At 36.3% G+C, this 22,853-nt stretch overlaps 1 protein-coding gene across 1 annotated transcript; it reads left to right on the top strand.

The window, feature by feature from the left end:
* The first annotated feature begins 545 nt into the window (after positions 1 to 545).
* LOC115211770 (nucleolin) lies at positions 546 to 17,426 on the top strand. The gene is made up of 11 exons (XM_029780442.2): positions 546 to 698; positions 5,306 to 5,356; positions 6,242 to 6,340; positions 7,736 to 7,810; positions 9,705 to 9,891; positions 9,983 to 10,339; positions 12,207 to 12,339; positions 12,454 to 12,596; positions 13,254 to 13,383; positions 14,483 to 14,637; positions 17,107 to 17,426. The coding sequence occupies exons 1-11, from the start codon at positions 684 to 686 to the stop codon at positions 17,280 to 17,282; spliced, it is 1,521 nt and encodes a 506-aa protein (XP_029636302.2). The 5' UTR covers positions 546 to 683; the 3' UTR covers positions 17,283 to 17,426.
* The last annotated feature ends 5,427 nt before the right edge of the window (positions 17,427 to 22,853 follow it).

Raw genomic sequence — 22,853 nt, 5'->3', positions numbered from 1 at the left:
ACGTTCGAGGAAGAAAGGGGTGAGCATAATGGTTAGTGCAGGGGTTGAACACAAGAGTAATGAGAAGCAAGACGAGTGGGTCAGGAATGCTTTGTAAAGAATAAAAGCTTAAAAAAAAGAGTAAGAATAAAGAAAGAGAAAAAAATCGCAATTGTCAACGAATAGAAATTCTATGATAAATATTACTTAAAAAGCACATCTAGCCTTACTCTTATGGCAATTATTACCTTTAAAAAAATCGTCCGCTAAAAATAAGAAACTAGATTGGATGATTTTATTATTTTAGCAAAATAAACATTTATGTTCTTATGGGACATATGTTTTGAGAGAAAGGCATTAATTTGAATAATGAATAATTCAAGTTAATAGTTTCTTATTTAGGCAAAGGCTTGTAGTTTCGATGAGAGAAAATAGACGTTTTATTTCAAATATATGAAAACCAGAAAACTAAAGAAATTTTTTCGAATTATTTCCCTTGACTTTTATAGCTTCCGAACACCTATTGTGTGTGGCGCTGTTTGTTGCTATCTGTGACGTTCGTGCATTTCATTAGTTAAAAAGGATTAAAAAAAAAACCGTTCCTTCCTTTTCCTGATTATCCTGTATAGTACTCGGACGTACTCCATTCCTGACGTTAAGGAATCTCTCTGGTAATCGTGTATTTATAGAGAGCAAGGAGCAAAATGAATACTAGTAAAGTAAGTTTGTACATGTTATTCCTTACAATCCTACAATACTTTTTCCTGGAAAAATCTTAAATTTCCAGTGGGTTTTTTAAAAATAATAATCTTCTGTTATTTCATCCACGTGCTTCCTTCTTGTACTTGAGTACTCACAGCTTCTTCGTTCAACCAAATTTCTCTGAAACTCAAGCTGGATTTTTGCTTTTGTGAAAATCAGTTTTCAAATTAGTGAATCTATTTTGATTTTCTGCATCTTTATCATCAAAAAAAAAAAAAAAAAAAAATAGATGGAATTACTTCTTTTATACCTATTGAATTGTGATGACGCGATCCTTTTGCTGATGTGTTTGAGAATGCAACACGTGCTTGCGAATTTTACCGTTGCGAATGTTGCCGTTGTTAAGCATTACCTAAACCTTGTTTAAATAACAGTCGATCTCTAAAGTGAAAATTTAAATTGATTTATTTATAAATGATGGTTATTGTTTTAAATATCAAATATTTTGCTGTTTAGCATGTAATTAATTAGCATTACACTTTGCCGTTGCGAATGTTGCTTTACCTAACCTTGTTTAAATAACAGTCGATCTCTTAAGTGAAAATTTAAATTGATTTATTTATAAATGATGGTTATTATTTTAAATATCAAATATTTTGCTGTTTAGCATGTAATTAATTATTAGCATTACATTTTTGTTGTAGTTTTAATAATTGTAAATCTCGTTAGGGTGACTGTTCTGTTTCTCTATGAATGTAACTAGATAAATCTATTAGTAGTTAAATTATTATTATTAACACATCTCTGCTGTTAATATGGCAGCCATTTATTTAAACTGATATTAAAACCTAGAACCAAACCGCCGATCAATTTTGCACGTTTGTCGTTCTTGAAGGTTCCCGAGCTGACTTCATGATCTGGAATATGTAACATCGTTCACACGTGTAGAATGAGTAGTCCGTGATGGCGAAATCGGTGATCTAGATAAGTCTCAGGCGAAAGAAGGCTGACCTACTGTGGAGAAAACTAATTTATGATATTGAATAAATGTTATTTTAGTGGGTCGAATTTTTTACTATAAAACGAACGAAATCCATACGCAAATTTACACCCACGATTTTTCAGCGAACACGTGGACCTCATGTACACGAGGGAACATGTTACGTATTGACATAGAATTTTTTTTTTAGTGAGATCATACATAATTTAAATTCTTATACATTAAAATAAAATCTTTTTTAATTTTAGGCATTAATTGTAACTATTTTTTCTGTAGTATTAATTTAGCAGCTGGTGAAGTTTCTTTTTCATGGCGACATATCGGGGTCAATTTGATATTTCGTAATGGTCTTTTTTTTTTTTTTGTCGCTTTGCTATTGGCTTTAATATCTGTCTATCTTGGGTGGGAATATGATTTTTCGATGTGGCAAGATAAAAAAAAATTAAGCCACTGCTCATTTATTCAGAGTAGCTTGGGTTTTATGTAAATAAAATAGACTTAATTGTTAACTATTAAAGAGTGTGGCTTGCAAATAAACGGCGTAAATTGCACAGACGTAACGCTTCGACCAATTTATGTAACTATATATTTTTTGTAATCTACAAAATACTGATGGAAATGGCGAAGTTTCGCATGGAAATTTCTAAATGAGCAATTTCGAAAATTAAAGAATGGAAGAAATATATCCTTTACATTTTATCTCTTTGAAAAGCATCGAGAAACAAGTGTATTCATATTAATCTATTAACGACATCGTTTTTGTTAACGGGTGGAGATCTTTTACTCTCAAAAGTGTAAACAAGATTATATTTAGCACAACTACAGTAACATTAACTGAAGGTTGCCTTTTGCTCATTAGTCATAATACATCGTGATTATAAATGAATATTCAGTCTCAAGTATTGCTGTTAAAATATTGGTCCCATCGATTTTCTTCAAAATGATCAGATTCTTCAAATATGTGTAGGGACTAAACTGATTGTATAACCGAAGACAATTACATCGTTAAAAAACGTTTACTAAAACCAAATTCCATCAAGGATAACATCTGTATAATCAATCACTTTCTTTAGTGATATTTGAATCCGATCTTTGTCCCCACAATTTATTTAGGGATATATTCATTATCTTACTTTCACTCATCGGACTACACCTTTCGCACCTCTCCTTGAAAAATGCATTTCTTTTTTTGAAATACATTTTCCAGGGTGTTTTAGATATCGGAGATAACGAATATGTAAAGAAAAAAAACCCAGAAGTTTCAATTTCACACCTTTTCCCCCCCCCATTTAAATTTTTTAAGGGTGTGTGGGAGGGGAGTTGGGTTAAAAAAAATTTGGCGATCTTACGGTTCTAGTACCGTTTACGTCAACTGACCACGTGTATTTGTTTATATATGATCGTCGATTTCCGTAAAAAAATCTTTTACATATGGGGTTGGTTGGAAATGGGGTCTTTTAAAGTTATGAAAGCGAAAGAGACTAGAGAGAGCAATTGTATGAGGAGGGAAGTTCTTTTGAAGTTACCGTGCATGGGAAGCGTTGATGTACATGTGTGTGTGTGCGAGACAGAAAGTATGGTGTGTAAGTGAAGTTCTTTTGTTAGTGTGTGTGAAGAGACTGGTTGTTGCTGTGTGTGTATTCAACTCACTTTTTGTAGTGCGTGTGTGTGTATATATGTACATCAATGCTTCCCATGCACGTTAACTTCAAAAGAATTTCTCTCATACAATCGCTCTCTCAGTCTCTTTCGCTTTCATTACTTCAAAAGATCCCATTTGCCCCCAACCTCATTTGTAAAAAAAATTAGGTTTTTACGGAAATCGACGATCATATATAAACAAATACACGTGGTCAGTTGACGTAAACGGTACTAGAACCGTAACATCGCCCCCATAGTTAAATTTGAAGCCCTATATGCATCCACATAAATATGGATAAACACTAGAGGTAAAATGTTAAACTCACTTCAATTTAGTTGGTTAAGTGGCAGAACTTAAAATATACGACGGGCTTCTTTCAGTTTCCGTCTACCAAATCCACACAAGACTTTGGTCGGCCCGAGGCTATTAGTAGAAGACACTTGCCCAAGGTGCCACGCAGTGGGACTGAACCCGGAAACAAGCTACTTACCACACAGCCACTCCTGTTTACGAGACAAGTTGAAAAAGTAAATTTATAAGAGAAAGAAGCCTGGAGTTAATTCTAGAGCATTATTTCAAATCTTCCTCCAAGCATTCAACATACTAGTGAACCTGTGCCTTTATCCTAAGTATTGGTACCTTATTTGACCCTGATGGTCATATATCTCTTGCTTCTACATCTTTGAAAGTAGCCCTAAATGTTCATCAATGTGTGTCTGTGTTTGTCCCCCTAGCATTGCTTGACAACCGATGCTGGTGCGTTTGTGTCCCCGTTACTTAGCGGTTCGGCAAAAGAGTCCGATAGAATAAGTACTGGGCTTACCAAACACGGGGTCGAGTTGCTCGATTAAAGGCGGTGCTCCAGCATGGCCGCAGTCAAATGACTGAAACAGGTAAAAGAGTATTAGCATTGCGGTTCTCAAATATTTGCAGTGAGTAAAAAAAAAAATGGCGATCATTCGGTAAACCCATGTGGGTTTGTTTACATTTCTGAAGAAAAAAATTGATACCCATAACCCCACATATATAAAACAAATAACAATTTTACGGAAAGTAACGATCTTCAAATGTAAACGGGACTCGTATCGAAAGAATGCCAAAAAATTATAGAAAATGTCTTAACCACCTGTTTGGTATGTCTAATACTTGATTACAACCCACTCCTATTCTCCACTCAATCTTATAATTTTCGAAGAATATTCAGGCATGTTGTTTCACCAATAAAACAGTTCAGGGGCATCATTTGTTTTGGCAGATATTTCTATCGGTACTACTAGCGAACAGTGGTCCCGGTGCACGCCAGCTAGTCGTAAGTAGTTGATCCTACAACGACTTTTAACCCTAACCTTTGTGTATAAAAATAATTTATTTACTTTGTTTGGAAAATGTTAATTTGTGTAAAAAAATTAAACTAAGCAAATAAATTATTTTTATAAACAAAGGTTAGGGTTTGGGCTAAAAGTCGTAGGATCGACTACTTACGACTAGCTTGCGCGAGTGCGCACACCGGGATCACTGTTTGCTAGTAGTACCTTTGATATGTATTCAGCCTTGAAATACAAACATACGCGCAAGTCGTAGGATCGACTACTTCCGACTAGCTTGCGCGAGTGCGCGCAAACTTGGTCCAACCTATGCAAGCATGGAATAGTGGACGCTAAAACGATGACACTGGACAATTTCCAAAGAAATTGCTTTTCTCTTTTTTCCATTAGAAGCATTAGAACTAATTAACAAATCACCAATAAGCAAATGAGACATGCTATGCTATGCTATCCTGGCTGCATGTTGGAATTATCACTGCCACTTATTCACATCTATTGCAAAAATATTAAAATGTCTGGAGAAAACAAAATTCAGTACATTTTGAAATGCTCATATTTGGATAAGAACTGGTTGTCTTCACATATTTTTTCTTTTTTATTTTGTTCATTTTGAGATTGCAATTGAAGATATTTAACAGAAGTTGTTTCTTTTATTAGGTGGCCAATACTCCAAAGCGCAAAACACCTAATTCAGCAAAAAAGAAAGGGGTAAGCAGTTTTAACATCTATTTGACCATTTTTTTTATCTCTAAATTCTTTGTGTGTGTGTTTGTGACGACAGTGCTACAGAAGTTGCTTTGCAAGACATGAGAGCCTTCTGAAAGTGTTGGTGCTAATTGAGGTAGCAGTAATATGTGAAAAATAGTGGAAGATGAAACCTTATCAAAGATATATAAGATAGCACGAATTTTGTGCATCTATTGTAATAAAGGATGTAAAATGACATTTGTGTTCTGTGTATGTGCATTGTATCAGTATCAAGTTAACACCACACCTGTTCTAAGACTCCAAAGTTGAGGTTTTCTCAAGGACCATTGTTTTACAACCCTCATAACTGATAGTTTTATGATTGGCTGGTACAATAACCTGAGCACAGTTAATGCTGCATTAGAACCCAAACATTTTCATTTTGGCTTCATGCTTTGAGAGTAAGCAATCAATCTCCTATCACCAGTGTTGCTCACAATTAGCTTTTTAAAACTTTCTTTTTGGGATTTAACCCTTTAGTGTTTGCATTATTCTGCCCAAATTTATGCTTTTTCATCCACAGTTTTGAACTAATCATGCATTATCTTGTAGTTATGAGAATTTGATGAGGAAGCTGTTAATTTCTAAAATGATATTGTAGGGTTGGTGTGAGAGACCAGATCTGGCCAATTTGAACATAAAATAGGCAGAATATTTTTGGCCGGTTTAAATACTAAAGGGTTAATCCAGTTTGTAAGCTTGGCAGTTTTTGCTTCGACAACTACTTCATTCGCATGTCCTTATGGGAGTTTTTATTTTTAAACACATTTGCTGCTGCAAAAGTTCGGAAGAGTTCTGTTAAATTTATGAAATGAGTTTGTTAGTGTTTCTGTTTTTCCTTTGCAGAGTGCTGTAAAAGCACAAGTTGATACACCCCGGCCAGTTCTGTCTGCTAAGAAAGTCCTATCTGCTAAGAAACAAAATGGTCTTAAATCAGCTGCAACAGTAAGTTTTTTTTTTCTTTTCTTTTTTGTATTTTTATGTGACGCCACAAAATCAAAACAAGTCAATTCAGCTGTTTCCGTGACTGTTGTCAACTGTCAGTTGACGAAATGGGAGGAGGAGATGAAAGTTAATGGGTTGTATGTGTCTGTGCTTGTTTTGTGGAATATAAATATAATGAAATTATGCCAGCAATGTCTGCATATTTGTTCTTACCTGCATAATCCTTGCATGTTTGTTCTTACCTGCTTCATGTGTGTATGTAAAATAATTTCGTTATATCTATATTCCACTACACGTAATTACAAAAAAAACAAGACAAGAACAAGCATGCACACATGTACAACCCATTAGCTTTCTTCCATGTTTTGGTTTTGTCGTGTCATATTGAAAGAATACCTTTTTTTTTTTTCACTATTCTATTTACTATATTAGTGGGGTGGTATCTCTAAGATAGAATCTTCAAGTAATTTATTGATAAATAGCACACATACATGTATAATGCATGCATAAATGGGCTTTGGTTGGTTCAGGGCTATAGTAGACGCTTACCCAAGGTGCTAAACAGTGGGACTGAACTTGTAACGTTGTCGGTAAGCAAACTTCTCTCCTGTGCATTTGTATTCAAAACTGGTTGCACTTTAAAGATGTGCTTAGAAGATATATCTCAGCAGACCTCTGGCTCTGTAGTATAAATGTCTTGTTTTAAAAAGTTTTAAAGTCTCAATTTAAACAAGGAGCATTTCAATAGGAATACAAATAGTGTGCTTGATTAGGCTGTGTTGAGTATTCGTGAAATAATGGTCTCACTGTTGGGAAAATACACAATGTAATATTTCAATTAATTCTAAAATTATTTAGAAAGCAGAATGTGGCTCTTGGAGGATAAATTTATCTCTAAACATAGGACAGGTCTAGAATATACTTGTTTGTTACTAGACCATAACAAAGCTGAAGAATAGGATGCCATTTGGCAGAATATGTTCATTTTACCTGCATATCCAGCTGCTCGATGTCTGGTTTGTTTTCTCCCACCCTTCATATTGAACAAAAGCTACAGGAGCATAATATCATGTCTTGTGTATTATTTTTGGAAGACTCCATTTTCAGAACCTATTGTATGTGCTACTTTTGGCAAGTTTCCTCACTCTTAAAGTCTTTATTTATGTTATCAGTAATTTGATTACCTGGCTATCATTGATCATTAGTTGAAATATCTGGTCTTCCATTTAGATTTGCATCAAAAATCTTTGTATAAGATAAAGATTGATAGGAGAAAATTTAAAAATACTCATTTTAAGATATGTATTAGTGTGTGTGTTTATTTTCTTTATGCTGTCGGATGCTAAAATATGACAATGTTATTGAATAATAATACTTGGATCTTTTGAATTTTAGCCAAAGTCCAAAAATGTGACTACAAAGACACCACCCAAGTCAAATAAAAAGAAACCTGTTGCAAAAAAAGATGAGGTAAGGGCTTCAGTATATATATATAAATATATATATGTTTTTGTTTTGGTATTTGTTAAAATCCTACAAAAAGAAATCACAAAGGCTTAATGTTTTAGCATCCAAACCAGCCAAAATATTCTGTTTTATGCTCAATCAAACTAGATGAGGCCTCTCACACCTACCCTACTGTGTTATTCTAAAAATAAACAACCACATCATCAAAATCTAAAAGCTACAAGATAATGTATGATGAATTTCACAGGAATCTGAATGCTGAAGGGTTGATTACTTTCTTTTATGGTTTAGAAACATGGACTGCTATTTGGATTCATCTTGTCAAAGCTTTTATCAATTTGTCTGCTTTGAATTGGACTGCACAATTATTGATATGATGAAAACCGTTTTCCTTGCAATCCTCCCAGATTATCCAGTGGTTGAAATACTTGGCCTTTAACTCTTTCGTTACCAAACCACCCGAAAAAATTTTGGTTAATGTGACCAAACCGCCCGAATTTACCTATTCATATTTAAATGAGAATATCAGAGTAAATCTCTTTAGTACATTCGTGAAAACACGTATTATACTTCGTAAACACTTCAAATACAGTTTTGTACAAAAATCGAAGTGTAATTTTAATTCCGTGAATTATGGGAGATTTTTTTCCGAAATTTGTTCCTATTGTGTTTTCAAAATTTGTAATTCTGACAAAAAATGGATACAAATTTCATTATATCAAGCAGCGAGTCAGAATTCGAAGGATTTTCTGCTGAAGACCTTCATAAATCTAACTCTATGACTGAAAAAAAAAAAAGCATGTGGTATTTGATAGTGAATCTGAGAGCTCCAACAGCGATAAAGAAAATGAATTGGCACCTGAATGGAGTGAAAATTTAAAAACTGTTTCTTTCGGTGATTTTTCTGAAGAAACTGGACCAAGCCACAGACTTTCCCAGAAGAGTAAAGCCTTAAACTATTTCTTTTTACTTTTTTGAATGAGCCTATTTGAAATCATTACGGTGGAAACGAACCGTTGCGCTAAACGTAAACAAAGCGAAAGAAAGGATAGTTTGTTATTTCCCACAACCTTAAATGAAATTAAGGCCTATTTTGCCATAAATATTATTATGGGTATCAGAAAGTTACCCAGAATAACAAATTCTATCGTAAAATTTTGTTGTATACCCAATTAAATATTAGCTAATAACCCATTTTCTATAGCGATGTTTGAACAAAATTTTAATAATTTTATATTATGTTGAATTTACCTGTATCTACCTGCAATTAGAGTCACTTTGTGACAAAAATTATAGTATAGAATTGGTTGAGAACATTTCATTAAATTATCTTCCAAAATTCATGTTAATATATTGATAAATAAAAAAAGTTATAGTTGTTTAATGAAACCAGACTAAATTTATGATTACGTTAGAAATTAATTGAAACACATAAGGGGTGTATTTTGGTCAGAAATATAGTAACGAAAGGGTTACTCTCTGCTACTTTTGTTTACTTGTGCATGTACACTCTTGGTACAGAGTGGTCCCGGTGCGCAATTCACACATCCACGCTATCTGTCGTGACTAATCGATCCTTTGTGTTTTTGTTTTATTTACTTCGTTTAAAAAAAATTAATTACTTTGTGTAAAAAAAACTGTTTTATTTACTTTGCAAGGTAGTCGTAGGATCGTCTAGTCATGACTAGCTAGTGCGACTGTGCGCACCAGGACTACTCTTAATTAGTACCTACACTCTTTGTCTATTATAAAATTCATGGATACATTTTCTATGATGGTAAGATTAAACTTTGGTTACAAAGTTAGCTTGCCAGCATTACTAGCATTACAGGGAGTATAAATAGAGTTGTATAATTGTCATGAAGTGTATTTTCTGATAGACTAATTATTTCTACAGGAAGAAGATGATGATGAAGAGGAGGAGGAGGATGAAGAGATGGATGTTGATCACATAAAGGAACTTGTCATGGCATCAGATGATGACGACGATGAGGATGATGATGACGACGATGATGAGGAGGACGATGAGGATGATGATGACGACGATGAGGATGATGATGACGACGACGATGATGATGAAATAGGTATATTTCAGCTATTCATTTCCTTTTGTTTGCATCTTAAGTTTTCTGTTTACACTTGATACATTATTTAATAATACTTTTCTAAAACTAGATGAAAAGGATCTGGAAGCAATGCTTAAAGCAATCCGTGGCAAAGAGACTAAGAAGGCAGCTACCCCTGCCAAGACCCCTAAAGAGGAGAAAGCTAAGAAAACCGCGACAGCTACTCCTGCCAAGACACCTAAAGCTGGTAAGGGTAAAGATACAGCAGCAAAAACACCCAAGAAAACAGAGGAGGTTACTCCAGCCAAAACACCAAAAGGTGGCAAAGCTAAAAAGACAGAGGCAGCCACCCCTGCCAAAACACCAAAGGCTAAGAAAACAGAGACAGCCACTCCTGCCAAACAAGCAGAAACTGGACAAAAGGATCTTACTGAAAACCTACAAGAAGCATATCAAGAACAGCTGAGTAAGTAGAATTTATAAATATATTGTAGCTGTAGTTTAACTCTTTTGTTACTATATTTTACGAATGTGGCCGTTGCCAGCGCTGCCCCGACAGGCCTTCATGCCGGTGGCACGTAAAAAGCACCATCCGATTGTGGCCATTGCCAGCCTCGTCTGGCTCCCATGCCGGTGGCACGTAAAAAGCACCATCCGATCGTGACCTTTTGCCAGCCTCGTCTGGCACCTGTGCAGGTAGGTGGCACATATAAAGCACCCACTACACTCTCGGAGTGGTTGGCGTTAGGAAGGGTATCCAGCTGTAGAAACACTGCCAGATCAGACTGGGCCTGGCGCAGCCTTCTGGCTTCCCAGACCCCAGTTGAACCGTCCAACCCATGCTAGCATGGAAAATGGACATTAAATGATGATGATGATTTCTAACTAAAATACATCTTGTGTGACATTTTGTACATTTTTTTGTAACAAAAAAAAGATTCTGGAAATGATCTACTGATGTAATTTACACACCCCTGAAAGATTATTTTTGCGAAAAAAAATAAGTGCATGCATTACATGCGCTTATATGGTATATATCCTGCATGGTGGCTTGTTGCTGCAATTAGTGTTTGGAATAATCAAAGAGGGAGAGGACAGTTGAATATAACTCATTTGAAAGACTGTTCAGAAGAGAGATAACCCAGTTGGTCAGTCATAACTGCAGCGATCTGTTTCTTGTAGAAATTCTTTAGTTCCATTATTATCAGTGAACTGACAGATTTGCTAGTATGCTGCGCAAAATACTTGGTGGCGTTTTGTCTCTCTTTATGTCAAAAGTTCAAATTCCATTGAAGTCAACTTCCGCTTAAGCACCAGCTGAGTGCTGGGGTTGACATATGTCCTCCCCCACAATTTATTACTGCCGGTAGCAGAAGTTCATTACTGTGTGATCATTGGGAAATTGTGACTAAGGTTTGGTGGAAGATTTTTATTCAGAACTTATGAGCCAGAGGCGGTTTCAGCCAGGTTGGTATTGAAATGGTTAAACTATAACTCTGGTACTGACTTTGTATTCCTGCATAGATGTTTTCCTTTTGGCTCCATTTCTGATATTGTATAATCTAGATTTGTTTGCATTTTTATCATTGTTTGGTCTTTCACAACAGTTAGCAAAAGCATGATGGTTTCTGTGTCTCAAGATCAAATTAAAAAATATAGATTGTTTTTTGATTACTCTAAAGCTTAATGCTTGAATATAATCAGGAACATATTTTGAAGTTGGTTTCTGTGGTTTAACTCTTTTGTTATCAACTTGGCTACAGTCAGCCCCAAATTTTTTTTAGCTCAACCAACCAACCAACTTTTAGAATTGGATAAGTTTTATTCTGTCAGGTAGTGATTCTGAGAAATCAAGCAATTGTAAGCTTGTTTGAAGTAATCACTACAGGAACAAACCATTGCACTGTACAGACACTGAGAAAGAAGTTAGCTTGTGGTTTACATGTATTTATCTGTGATTAGTGTGACTTTAAAACAAGTTATACAATAGAATTCGAAACCTTTTCTTCAATTGTATTCCAAAAATCACATTTGTCAATAAGTAAGATAGTTGCAGTTGTTTAATGAAACCAGTCTAAATTTGTGGCGACTTTAGAATTTAATTGAAACTCATAAGGGTATGGTTTTCCTTAGAAATATAGTAACGGAAAGGTTAATATTCTTTTCTACATAAAATTTTTAGTTCTGATTAGTTCCTTGAAATTTGGCAATAACTCAACTGCCTAATTTTGTTGGGTGTTCTTTATATATAGTTCTTTGTGAGTATGTTTCTAAAACTGAGAGTTTAATTTCATCTTCATCAAATTTATTGTAAATTTTTCTTTTCATTTCAGAGTCCTTTAATGAAAGGAACAAACGAACACTTTTTGTAAAACAGCTTCCCGCAAAAATCACAGGAGATGAAATTTCTAAATTATCAAGTGATATATTAGTAGTCAGAACGAGGAGATCCCGAGATTCATCAGTGTAAGTTTTGTGAAGATGCTTCTTATCAATAGTTTCCCTTTTTATGTTAATATAGTTGTTGATGTAAGGTTATATTTTTCTGGTAAAATCAACAAATGATCTCTTGTTTTCTAGATATGCTTTTGTAGAATTTAAAGATCAAGCAACTGCACAGAAAAACTTTAAGGTACTTTCAGAATGTAAATTTGATGGCAAACCAATATTTGTTGATTTTGCATCTACAAAAAGTACGTCTGAGGGTCCAAAAACTAAAATTGGTAAGTATTGCTGTAGAAAACTTTTTTAATTTAAAAATTGTCAGTATATTTCTAATGCTTTTACGTTTTGTATAAAGTCTGGCTTATAAGGCATGTGTATTCTGTTACCATTTATAGCACAATTCTACAGTCTGGTTAGCTAAATGTATCGAATAATCATTAGACACTTTCTTGCGTTCTCTTAGAAAAGGAGAATTTCTGAATCAAGCTGTGGTTCATAGAGGTTTGTTTCAGACTTCTTCTTTGAAATAAATATGTTATTCTGTTTGTTCATTTACTGAATAAAGTGCTGATAAAATTTCAGCCTCCATTGGCATTTCTATTTTGTGTTGCCACTAGTAGTGTCTAAATTTACCGAATTAATTGCTAATTAGATACCAGCTTTTTCTATGTTTGTGACTTGGCATTAAAATGACTTGCTATTTACTATTATTTTTGAAGATGTTATATTTCTAAGAAGCTTGTGAATTTCAATTAAATCTGAAAGTAATTAAGTATTTGCTATGGTTCAATGCAGTGTTCTTCAGATCTGAAAAAGTCTTACTTCGAATTATGGTTGAAGGGTCTAGGGGTGGACATTTTAAAGAGATAAGTTCATGCCACTAAAATTACTAAATTTCTATCTGTTAATATGGAATTGCATGTTCTTAATTCTAGGAAAGCTTGATCCCAAGAAATTGTACATAACTGGTTTCCCTCAAAAGACAACATTAGAAGATTTGCAAAAGGTACTTCCGAATGCCCAAGTAACCTTACCAGTCAAGTTGGCATCAAATTTGCCTTTAGGGTAAGTGGTTTAACCTCACTAGACTTTTAACTGAAATCCAACTTTTATGTGTTTTTCAGTTTATTAAACTATGTTTTCTGAATATTATTCCCACTTAGTGTTTTATTGATGTAGCAAATCTAGACGAGATGATCTGTTTATTTGCTCAAACCAGCTGTAGTTGGCTTCTCTACAAAATTGCTTAAAAAGAAGTAAGGTTTTGAATTTTGTAGCTTTTAGTGTATAATATGGCATCAACAGATAGTTGTTTGGACTTCAAAGGTTTTACACTTGATAATATACAAAATTTAAAAGAAAACAATGTGTTTAGGTGAATCTGATATTCATGTTAATGAATTTTTGTCAGACAAGAGAGAATACTTTGATGGTGAAAGTGCAGAAATTCAAAACATGACGCCATGGTTGAAAATTATATGAACCATAATTCCAGATTTCACAGAGAAGATTGGTGCATAACATAATTTAACCTCGTGTTGCTCAAGCCTTCAATTCTCTAATTTTACTGCAAAGTGTATTCAGAACTATTGCAGAGGAAATGATAATTTCTACTCATTGATCTGAGAAAACTGTGTAAATGAAACCATGATTGGGTATAAAGAGTAAGGTACATTGTTGGCAACACATGCCTGCTAACATCAAAATTAGTACAATGCCATATCTGATTCAGATTCCTCCCATACCGTGATACCTCAGTAGGTTTAGCAAGCATGTGTTTCCAAAAATGTACCTGTCATGGTTTCATTTACAGATTTTTTTCCCAGGCACATCCATATTACCTACAAAAGTACTTTGTCGAAATTTTCTTTATAAAATATTCTGATAAAATGTTAAAATGTTAGGGTGATGTGTGAAATAGGAGCTAACAGCAATAATATTTTATTGAAGTTCGTTATGTAAACATTTCAGTGTGCACAAAGAAATATCATCCAGAGAATAATATTGTGGTTTTGTTACTTGCTAGTTTGGGTTCCTATAGTTAAACAGAAAGACTCTGGTTACTGTCATGAAAACCAAGTGGATTATTCAGTTAGGTAATTCTTAAAGTGACAAATTGCTTATTGGTGTTTTTTTTTTTCCTCCCCTTTTTTTCTTCATTTAGATATGCATTTGCTAAGTTTGAAACACCTGAATTGTGTTCTGAAGCATTGAAACAGATCCAGGGCAAAGTAGTTAATGACACTCCTTTGATAGCACTCTATGCAAAATTAGTACCAGTATCAAAAGAATTGAAGAGGAAAATCGAGAAACCTAAAGGTACAGTGTTTAATTCTGTTTAACCCTTTCATTACCTTATTTCTGACCAAAATACACACCCCTTATGTATTTCAATTAATTTCTAACGTTATCATAAATTAAGTCTGACTTCATTCAACATATTAATGTGATTTTTGGAAGAAAATTTAAGGAAAGGTTCTCAAATGACTAATCAAACATCACTATAGAAAATGGGTTATTAGCTAATATTCAATTGGGTATACAAAATGTTACTATAGAAGAGTTTTGCACATTACTGGATTCATCAGGTGAATTTAAACAGACAGGTGTACCATGAAGGTATGGGTAAAACGAAAGACTGGGATTTGTGAAGAAAGCTAGAAAACAAAATACTTACACACCATCAACTAGATTAAATAAGCTCTCCCACAAGCATAGATACACAAATATACAATAATGATTCACAAAAGAAATTACTCAAAATTTGTCACTCACCTTATAGGTAAATTAAAATTACACGTAAAGAAAAATAAAACAAAGTAAATTTGAATATATTTATATAATCAAATCGCACATACAAATCAAACAAATATTCCTATCATTAAAACTTGTAAAGCACGCTGCTCTACAGAATGCACAATGGAAAGTTGTTTCAACAGCCCTTTTTTTATTATGGAGATCGGCTGAATTCAGAGGGAAATCCCTCGGGCAGGCTTTGTTTTTTCTCATAAACACTTATGTTTTTTGAGGAATAACCAGCTCTTAATTCTGTTGCTACATCTGCATGGAACTGCAGATGGTTGCATCGCTTTCGAACCAAGTATCGCCACCATTTATTTCCCAGTCTGCCAACTGGATAATAAGACATCATCTAATTGAGCCAAGCTACACCACCCATGTACCTGTTATAATCAAGGTTCACAAATGGCGTGCCATTTTCATCTACATGTGACAATGCACAGGTAGACAGAAAATTGATCTGCCTCTTTGTATGTGGTCGCTAACAAATTTCCTTTCTGCTGTTGAATTTTACTTTTTTTTCTTAAATTTTGCTTTTTTTATATCCCACGGCAGTCCTTTTCTACTAGCGATCACTAGCACATGTGTGCTGCCACAGTATCTAAATTCTCTGCAAGTTTGACTGGACTGAAAAATCAGTCAAAAAATATATGGCTTTGGTTATGGTATGGAAGTGATAAATTCCAGACCATATCATACACTAGGCCATGCTGACTTTTGCCAATATAAAATTCAAATCCAGACCAATATCCAGCTTTTGATTCACAATCTTCCGAACTTTTATCCCCCATTTTGTGGGCTTTCCTGGCATATATTGTCAAATGCATTTGGCCTGTATAGCCCACCATACCCTCATCAATAGATAAATATCTCCCTGGTTTATAAACTATTTTATGTTTTGAACTCAGTTAATGAGGAGTCTTTATTTTAAATAGGAGATCAAAGCCTGGTTCTCCATGTACTGTTTGTGTCTCTTATATGTAAATATTGAGTCAATTTTAAAAACTGTGACCTCGTCATTATGCTTGACATTTGTCTCCAAAGGGTTCATCGCTACTCCAGTAATTTGTTATTTTGGGTAGCTTTCTAATGCCCGTAATATTTATGGCAAAATATGCCTTAATTTCATTTAATCTTGTGAGAAACCACAAACTATCCTTTTTTTCGCTTTGTCTTCTTATCAGCATAACGGTTTGTTTCTGCCATAATGATTTCAAATAAGCTCATAGGAAAAAGAGAAAATAGTCTTTTCAAAACACCACAGAAACAAATTTGGGGAAAAAATCCCCCAAAATTCGCAGAATTAAAATAACACGTTGAATCACGTATTTTTGCGAATGTACTATTGAGATTTGCTACGATTGTGATTACAAGTGGTTTTGGATGGCTTGGTCACACGAACCAAAATATTTTTCAGGTAGCTTTGGGCAGTTTGATAACAAAAGGGTTAAATTTATTTACATTCCAATGAAGGTTGTTACTTTTTTGTACTAAGTAAACCATGTGGTTTACGTAGTTTCCTTCAATGAAAGTTCTCTGAAGTTATTTTGCCACTTTACAAAGACTGGCAGGGGCAACAGTGTATCCCATTGTTAATTCTTAAGAAAGTGTATGACAAGAATTGGCATTACATCTTTCCATCAGTCCTATTTTACTTGTTGAAGGCAGAGGGCATATTTTATAAACTTTATTAGCTGTGAATAAAGTTTGTTTTCTTGCCATATGATCTTGAGCTGCCTTCAATTGCAGCCTATGCCTTTTGAGGAAGTTTGGTACATAGAAACTATGGAAATATTTGCTGATGTCACTGTTAAAAAAATCATCCTCTAGCTTTGCTTTCATAAACAGGTGGAATGGAGAATTTCTAACAGCAAGGACATCTTCATAGCATTGTTTGATGGCCAGAATATGGGGGTGGGTGGGTGGGGATGGACGTTAAACAAATTGCCTCCCTCTTAATGGATGCATGATTTGTCTTTGATTTTTCAGGAGATCCTGCTGCCAAGAAAAAAAAACTGGATCAAGCGAAGGAGGAGGAGGAGGATGAGGAAGACGAGGAGGAGGATGATGAGGAAGACGAGGAGGATGATGATGATGAGGAAGACGACGATGATGACGAGGAGGAGGATGATGATGAGGAAGACGAGGAGGAGGGAGAAGAATAATTGAGAGAACACACCATCTTTTGAAAGTCATTTCTATAACCTTCATTAACATTCTCTTTACTGCAACTAAGAGCAGAGCTGTATTTACAATCATATACTCATTACAGGATTAAAACATTTTATATGTATATATATTGCCACTCAGTTGTGATTTTTGTTTTGATTTGGTTTTATTTAATTCTCTTGTTGGCAAATATGGATGAAGAGTAATAATGTCACTAGTTGGCATCTGGTTTGAAAAAGCTGAATTCTTACTTTCAAATTTAACCTCTTCATGCATGGAATGTGTGAAACTTGTATACCTTGATGTATTTGTAATAATATGTAAAAATGCCTTTTATTGTAACAACACAATTAAATGCACGTTAAAATTATGGAAGTAAGCACCTGCTAACCTTTATTTTCTTCTTGACTACCCGAAATATGCAAACATACTTTTTATTGCAATCACAGAAATAAACACCTGGAGAATAAGAAGGAAAAAGAAAATGATACTAATTATAGTTTCTCTCTGATTGTACACGACTCTTCACAAATACTGTTCATAGTTGGCCCCTCCTTGATTTTTCTCAAAGTCAAGGTCACTATTTGCAAGTTCCATCAACAACAGTAGACATTTGAACTCTTTGACTGATCGGACTTCATCCCACTTCATAAAAAGTAGTAGTTGCTGCTATCAAAAATTACCACTACTACTACAGCTACAATTAGAAACATACAAGTTGACGGAGATATCGAGATGTTTTTTTTCCCCCGTGTCTGAATTATACCAGTGGCACAAATGAAAAATCCCTATCTTTTTTTTTTTCTTTGTTGGGAGAAAGGAGGATTTACAGTAAGAACAAACCTTCAGCCCTCCCTCCAGCGTATAAATTACTTTATAAAGATATTTTAAAAGGGAAAAACGTGAGATTAAATTAACGAAAGACAAAAACATGAGCCTTCTCAAAATATAAACACATTTATTCACACACGCAGACGCAAATATTGAAGTACTAAATGGCACAACAAATTATATTTAACCATGTGGAGCATTTTACATGCATATCAATATTCTAAAGTTGGACCTACTATTCCTTATAACTCAGATTTGTCCTAGAGCCCCTGACAGATATAGAAGATTGTTTTTGTCAACCATCTATCATGTCAGCTACCTACAATTCGAAATTGAGATCTGCGAAAGGGGCTCGCTCTGCTGATCCTATTTTGGAGAATTCTGTTGGTGAGGTGATCGGTGATATCAGGCTTTCACAGGGGGCCCCTGAAATCAGGATGGTGGTCTTGCTAACAGACGTCTCAACGAGCAGCTGATGTTGCTCAAACAAGGGGTCGAGCACCTGAAGTCTGTTGTTGCTCATTTACTAAATAAACAGGCTGAATCCCATTCGAAGTCTTCTATTGACACAGAGCCACTCTTGATTCCTTCCCTAGAGACGTCCAAACTGAAGGGATCAAAATCGAAGCGGCCAAAGAAGGCGAAGGAACTGGCGGTCATTTCCACTCATGATCGTATCTGCGGATTCTTCCCCATCTGCCATTTCGGTCCCGGAGGTTCCCCAACCTGAATTGAGGAGCGTAGACTCAAACCCACCTGAAGACCATTGTTCTCCCAAAAAGAAGAAATGTAGTCAAAACCCCAGTGGGGAAGATTTTAGCTGCGAAACCTGCTCAAGATATAATCTGTTTGGATTCTCCCTCATTTGTCCTTCCCATAAATGCCATAGCTCAACCAATTCTGAATGATCTTGATGTGAGTTCATCTGGGGAGTGGTGCTCCAAAACGAAGAAGAAGTTTGATGGCTATGAAGCCACCCTTTCTAAGTAATCTGATGAAGAATCGAATGCCGCAGTTCACAGTAGAGAACAGAAAGACCATTTTGCTCACTGAAGATCAGCAATCATTTATGGTAAAGCTGAATCCACCTGTGATACGGGCATAAACTGCCTAAAAGATGACAAATTTTATTTCCGTTTTAGTTGGAGAATTGTTCTCTGTCAACAAAAATGTCAGTATCCATAAGGTCGCTCGGCTAGGAAGATTCTAAGTGAACTTAACCTCAGACACTAGACCACGCCCAATAAGAGTAATCTTTTCTTCCGATCATGAGGCTTCAACCTTTCCGAACAGAACACAGAAGCATGCCTGGGAGGACCCCAATATGGGTTTTCGCGAGGAATACTCACTGAGAGAGAATTCGCTGGAGAAACCTAATATCCGAACTGAAGATGAGAAAACAGATAGGAGAGAAGGGTTTATGCATCCAAGATGCACGAATAATCATGTCCTACCTCTGGTCGCATGCTGTAGTGCTGATGGGGAAAGTGGAGCGAGGGCGAATCGAAGTAAAGTAGATACCCCCGACAACGATGCTATCTCTGATACCCCTTATTCTGCTTGTTCCCTAATTCCCGCCCCTCAAACTTCACAGCTCAGCATCGTCTATACCAACTCGTGCTCCTTATTTCCAAAGTTCAGCGAATTTGGCCATGCGTGATTCCCCAGATGTGATAGCTATCACCGAGACTTGGCTGATTCTAACAGTAAAGGACTCAGAAATCCACCTACAGGGCTTCACATTCTCCAGATGTAACAGAAAAGAGGCGAGGTGGAAGTGTTGCTGTGTGTGTAAAATCTGATCTCAAACCGTCCGGCGGTATTCTACCCACTAATGCTCAACCCGCAACAAAATTCGATGCCGTCTATTACGAGCTGAGCCTATCCGGCTTTTGCCTGCCCGTGTTAGATGTCTACAGGCTGTCTCTTGCCGACCCCTAGGATGACGCTCATTTACTCAAAGCGATAAGATTCGTTTCAGTTTCTCGTGACTGTTTGATATTAGGAGACTTCAACGTTCCCACGATCGACTGGGCCGCATCAATTTGTACATCATCTTCCCGGTTCGGCCAGGCCCGTCTTGACATGGCTGAAGATTGTTTTCTATCGCAACATGTTGAATATCCGACATGGCATCGGTCTGGGCAGCAGCCATCTATGCTGGATCTGGTATTCTCACGCTATCCAAGATCAGTGTCAGGCTTATCTGTGCACGCCCCTCTTGCCAAGAGTGATCATGCGGTCCTGAAGTTCGTCATGCACACAACTTTTTCTATGCCCACAACTACTTCGCTGCCACGTAGTCTTCTCTGCAATCAGTCTTGAAATTCTAACCGAGGCTTCTGGACTGACGATGTCCTCAGTTGACGAACTATGGTCGTCCCTCAAAGCATATGTAATCTGGTTGACTGACCAAGCAGTACCCGTTGGGCTTCCCAAGAAGAAGAAACACAAGCCCTGGGTGATGAAGAAGGTTAAACGAGAACTTCGACTCAGAGATATTGCTTGGGCTGAATTCAAAAATCTAGATTCAACTGCAGCTTTTGAGGTGTACAAAACTCAACGAGACCGAGCCGTGAAAATTGAAAAGGAAGAACACTTCAGATATGAATACAGAATCGCGGCAAATGCCAGTCGCAGTCCAAAAACCTTTGCTCATGTCCAACGGAATTCCCACTTGAAAAACCAAATTGCAACGTTGGTTGACTCAACAGGTGTATCGATTGAGGACCCTTATCAACAGAGTCAGTTATTTGCCGAGGCTTTTTCAACTATTTTCAAACAAGATGATGGTTGTGAACCCCCTCCATTTGATAGATCGGTACCTCCAATGCTTAGATTGGTCAGAACGCATTATTCAAGACCTCGATGTCAACAAGGATCACGGCCCTGACAGCATACACCCACAGGTTATCAAAGCGTTGGCTCCGGTCATCTGCGAGCCTTTAATACTTCTATTCAATATGTTATTGGCGACAGGTGTTATACCTGCGGACTGGAGAACAGCAATAATCTGCCCAATTTTCAAAAAAGGGAGCCGCGACACCCGCTTAACTACCAACCGGTTTCCCTTCAATAATCAGCAAGATGTTCAAAACCATCCTTAAGGAAAGTATGTAAGTCCAAGTTAATGGTTCGCTGTCCGACGTCTCCAGTTCAAGCAGTGGCGTGCCTCAAGGTTCAGTGCTTGGGCCCTTATTCTTCTTAGTCTTCATAAATGACTTGCCCGACGACCTCACGCAACACACCCTTCTGTTTGCCGATGATGTCAAACTGGTCGCTCCTAGCGGTGATATAGAGGATCTTCATTGATGCCTCCACTAAGTTTGGAGATGGTCTAACGAATGGGACCTATGTCTGAACATGTCGAGGTGCTGTCATCTGCCTGTTGGCTCTTCTGCAACTCGACTTGCTTTCGAGCTAGGTCATCTGCTGCTGGAGAGGACCGACCAGGTAAAGGACCTGGGTATCTTGGTGGATTCTTCCTTTTTGCCTTTGGCCCAGTGCATCCATGCTGCCAACAAAGCACACAGAGTTCTGTTTTTGATTCGACGGTCATTCGGAATGCTCACAGCAGCCATATTCCTATCACTCTGTCATGCTGGTGAGACCCATCTTGGAGTATGGGATTCAAGCCTCAACTCCTTATCTCCTCAAAGACATACAACATCTCGAAAGAGTCCAGAAGCTGGCTACCCGCATGGTTCTTGGTCTCAAGCATTTGTCTTATGAAGAAAGGCTGAAGACGCTCAACCTTTATTCTCTAGAAAAACGATAACGCTGTGGTGATCTCATTCTTGCTCACAATATCATAAGTGGAAAGTGTAACCTCTCGAAAGAGCTGTTCTTCACTCCTGCTCCAGAGCGTCGGCTGCGGGGTCACTCCGAAAAGCTCTATCTGTGACGATTTCATCTCAATCGAAGGAGAGGGGCTTTCTCCGTCCGGGTTGCGGATCCGTGGAATAAGCTGCCGGACGAGATAGTGATGATGCCGACAACCGCTCGGTTCAAAGTCTCCCTTGACCACAAATGGCATGAACACCACCCTGTACATAACTCCATGTCCCCCTACATGGCCTTGCTTTTTGAGCCAAAAAATTAACCTAACCATTTAGTAATGTGAACAATGCCCAGTAATCAAAATAGCAATTTTTGACTGATTTATTCCCATCTCTTCTGAAAACATTTTAGTTTGGTTTTTTTTTTATTTCAAAATAAATATTAACATAAGTACTAGAGCTTCTCTGATGCTTGACATGCTGAAAATAAGAATCTGAGTGATTCCTGTCTTAATACTCTTTTACTTGTTTCAGTCATTTAACTGCGGCCATGCTGGAGCACCGCCTTTATGGAAAATAGTGTCGGTTATTTCTAATATTCATACCTAATTTATTTAGTTAAGCTTCTCATTGCTTTGTCGATTTTACATCTCTTGATATTAGAAAAAAAAAAGGCTAAATATATTCTCAAGCAAATCATAATTTTTATGTCATTTTAAATATTAATTTACTCATTAAATTTCATTGAAGTTTTAATAAAAGTAATGTACTGGGAAGTTTTTTTATCTGATGTCAATGAGTATATTGATGATTTTTTTTTTTGTTATGGTGTGTGTGTAAGGGCAAGTAATCACAAGCAAGAAAAGTTAATTAATGTTTGACTTAATATAGCTATAATTTTACATATTTAAAAGCTACACACGTCTCTCGACATGATGTAGCTGGTTCTTTTAATTA

The sequence above is a fragment of the Octopus sinensis genome, linkage group LG5 (genome assembly GCF_006345805.1).
Source record: "Octopus sinensis linkage group LG5, ASM634580v1, whole genome shotgun sequence".
In the NCBI taxonomy this organism is placed as follows: Eukaryota; Metazoa; Mollusca; class Cephalopoda; order Octopoda; family Octopodidae; genus Octopus; species Octopus sinensis.
The sequence above is the reverse complement of the archived record's forward strand: the minus strand, read 5'-3'. Positions and strand labels throughout refer to the sequence as shown.

Coding starts and splice junctions, on each gene's coding strand:
- LOC115211770 (XM_029780442.2), top strand. Junction 6,341..7,735: donor GTCTTAAATCAGCTGCAACA/GTAAGTTTTTTT, acceptor TTTGAATTTTAG/CCAAAGTCCAAAAATGTGAC. Junction 12,597..13,253: donor GGGTCCAAAAACTAAAATTG/GTAAGTATTGCT, acceptor TCTTAATTCTAG/GAAAGCTTGATCCCAAGAAA.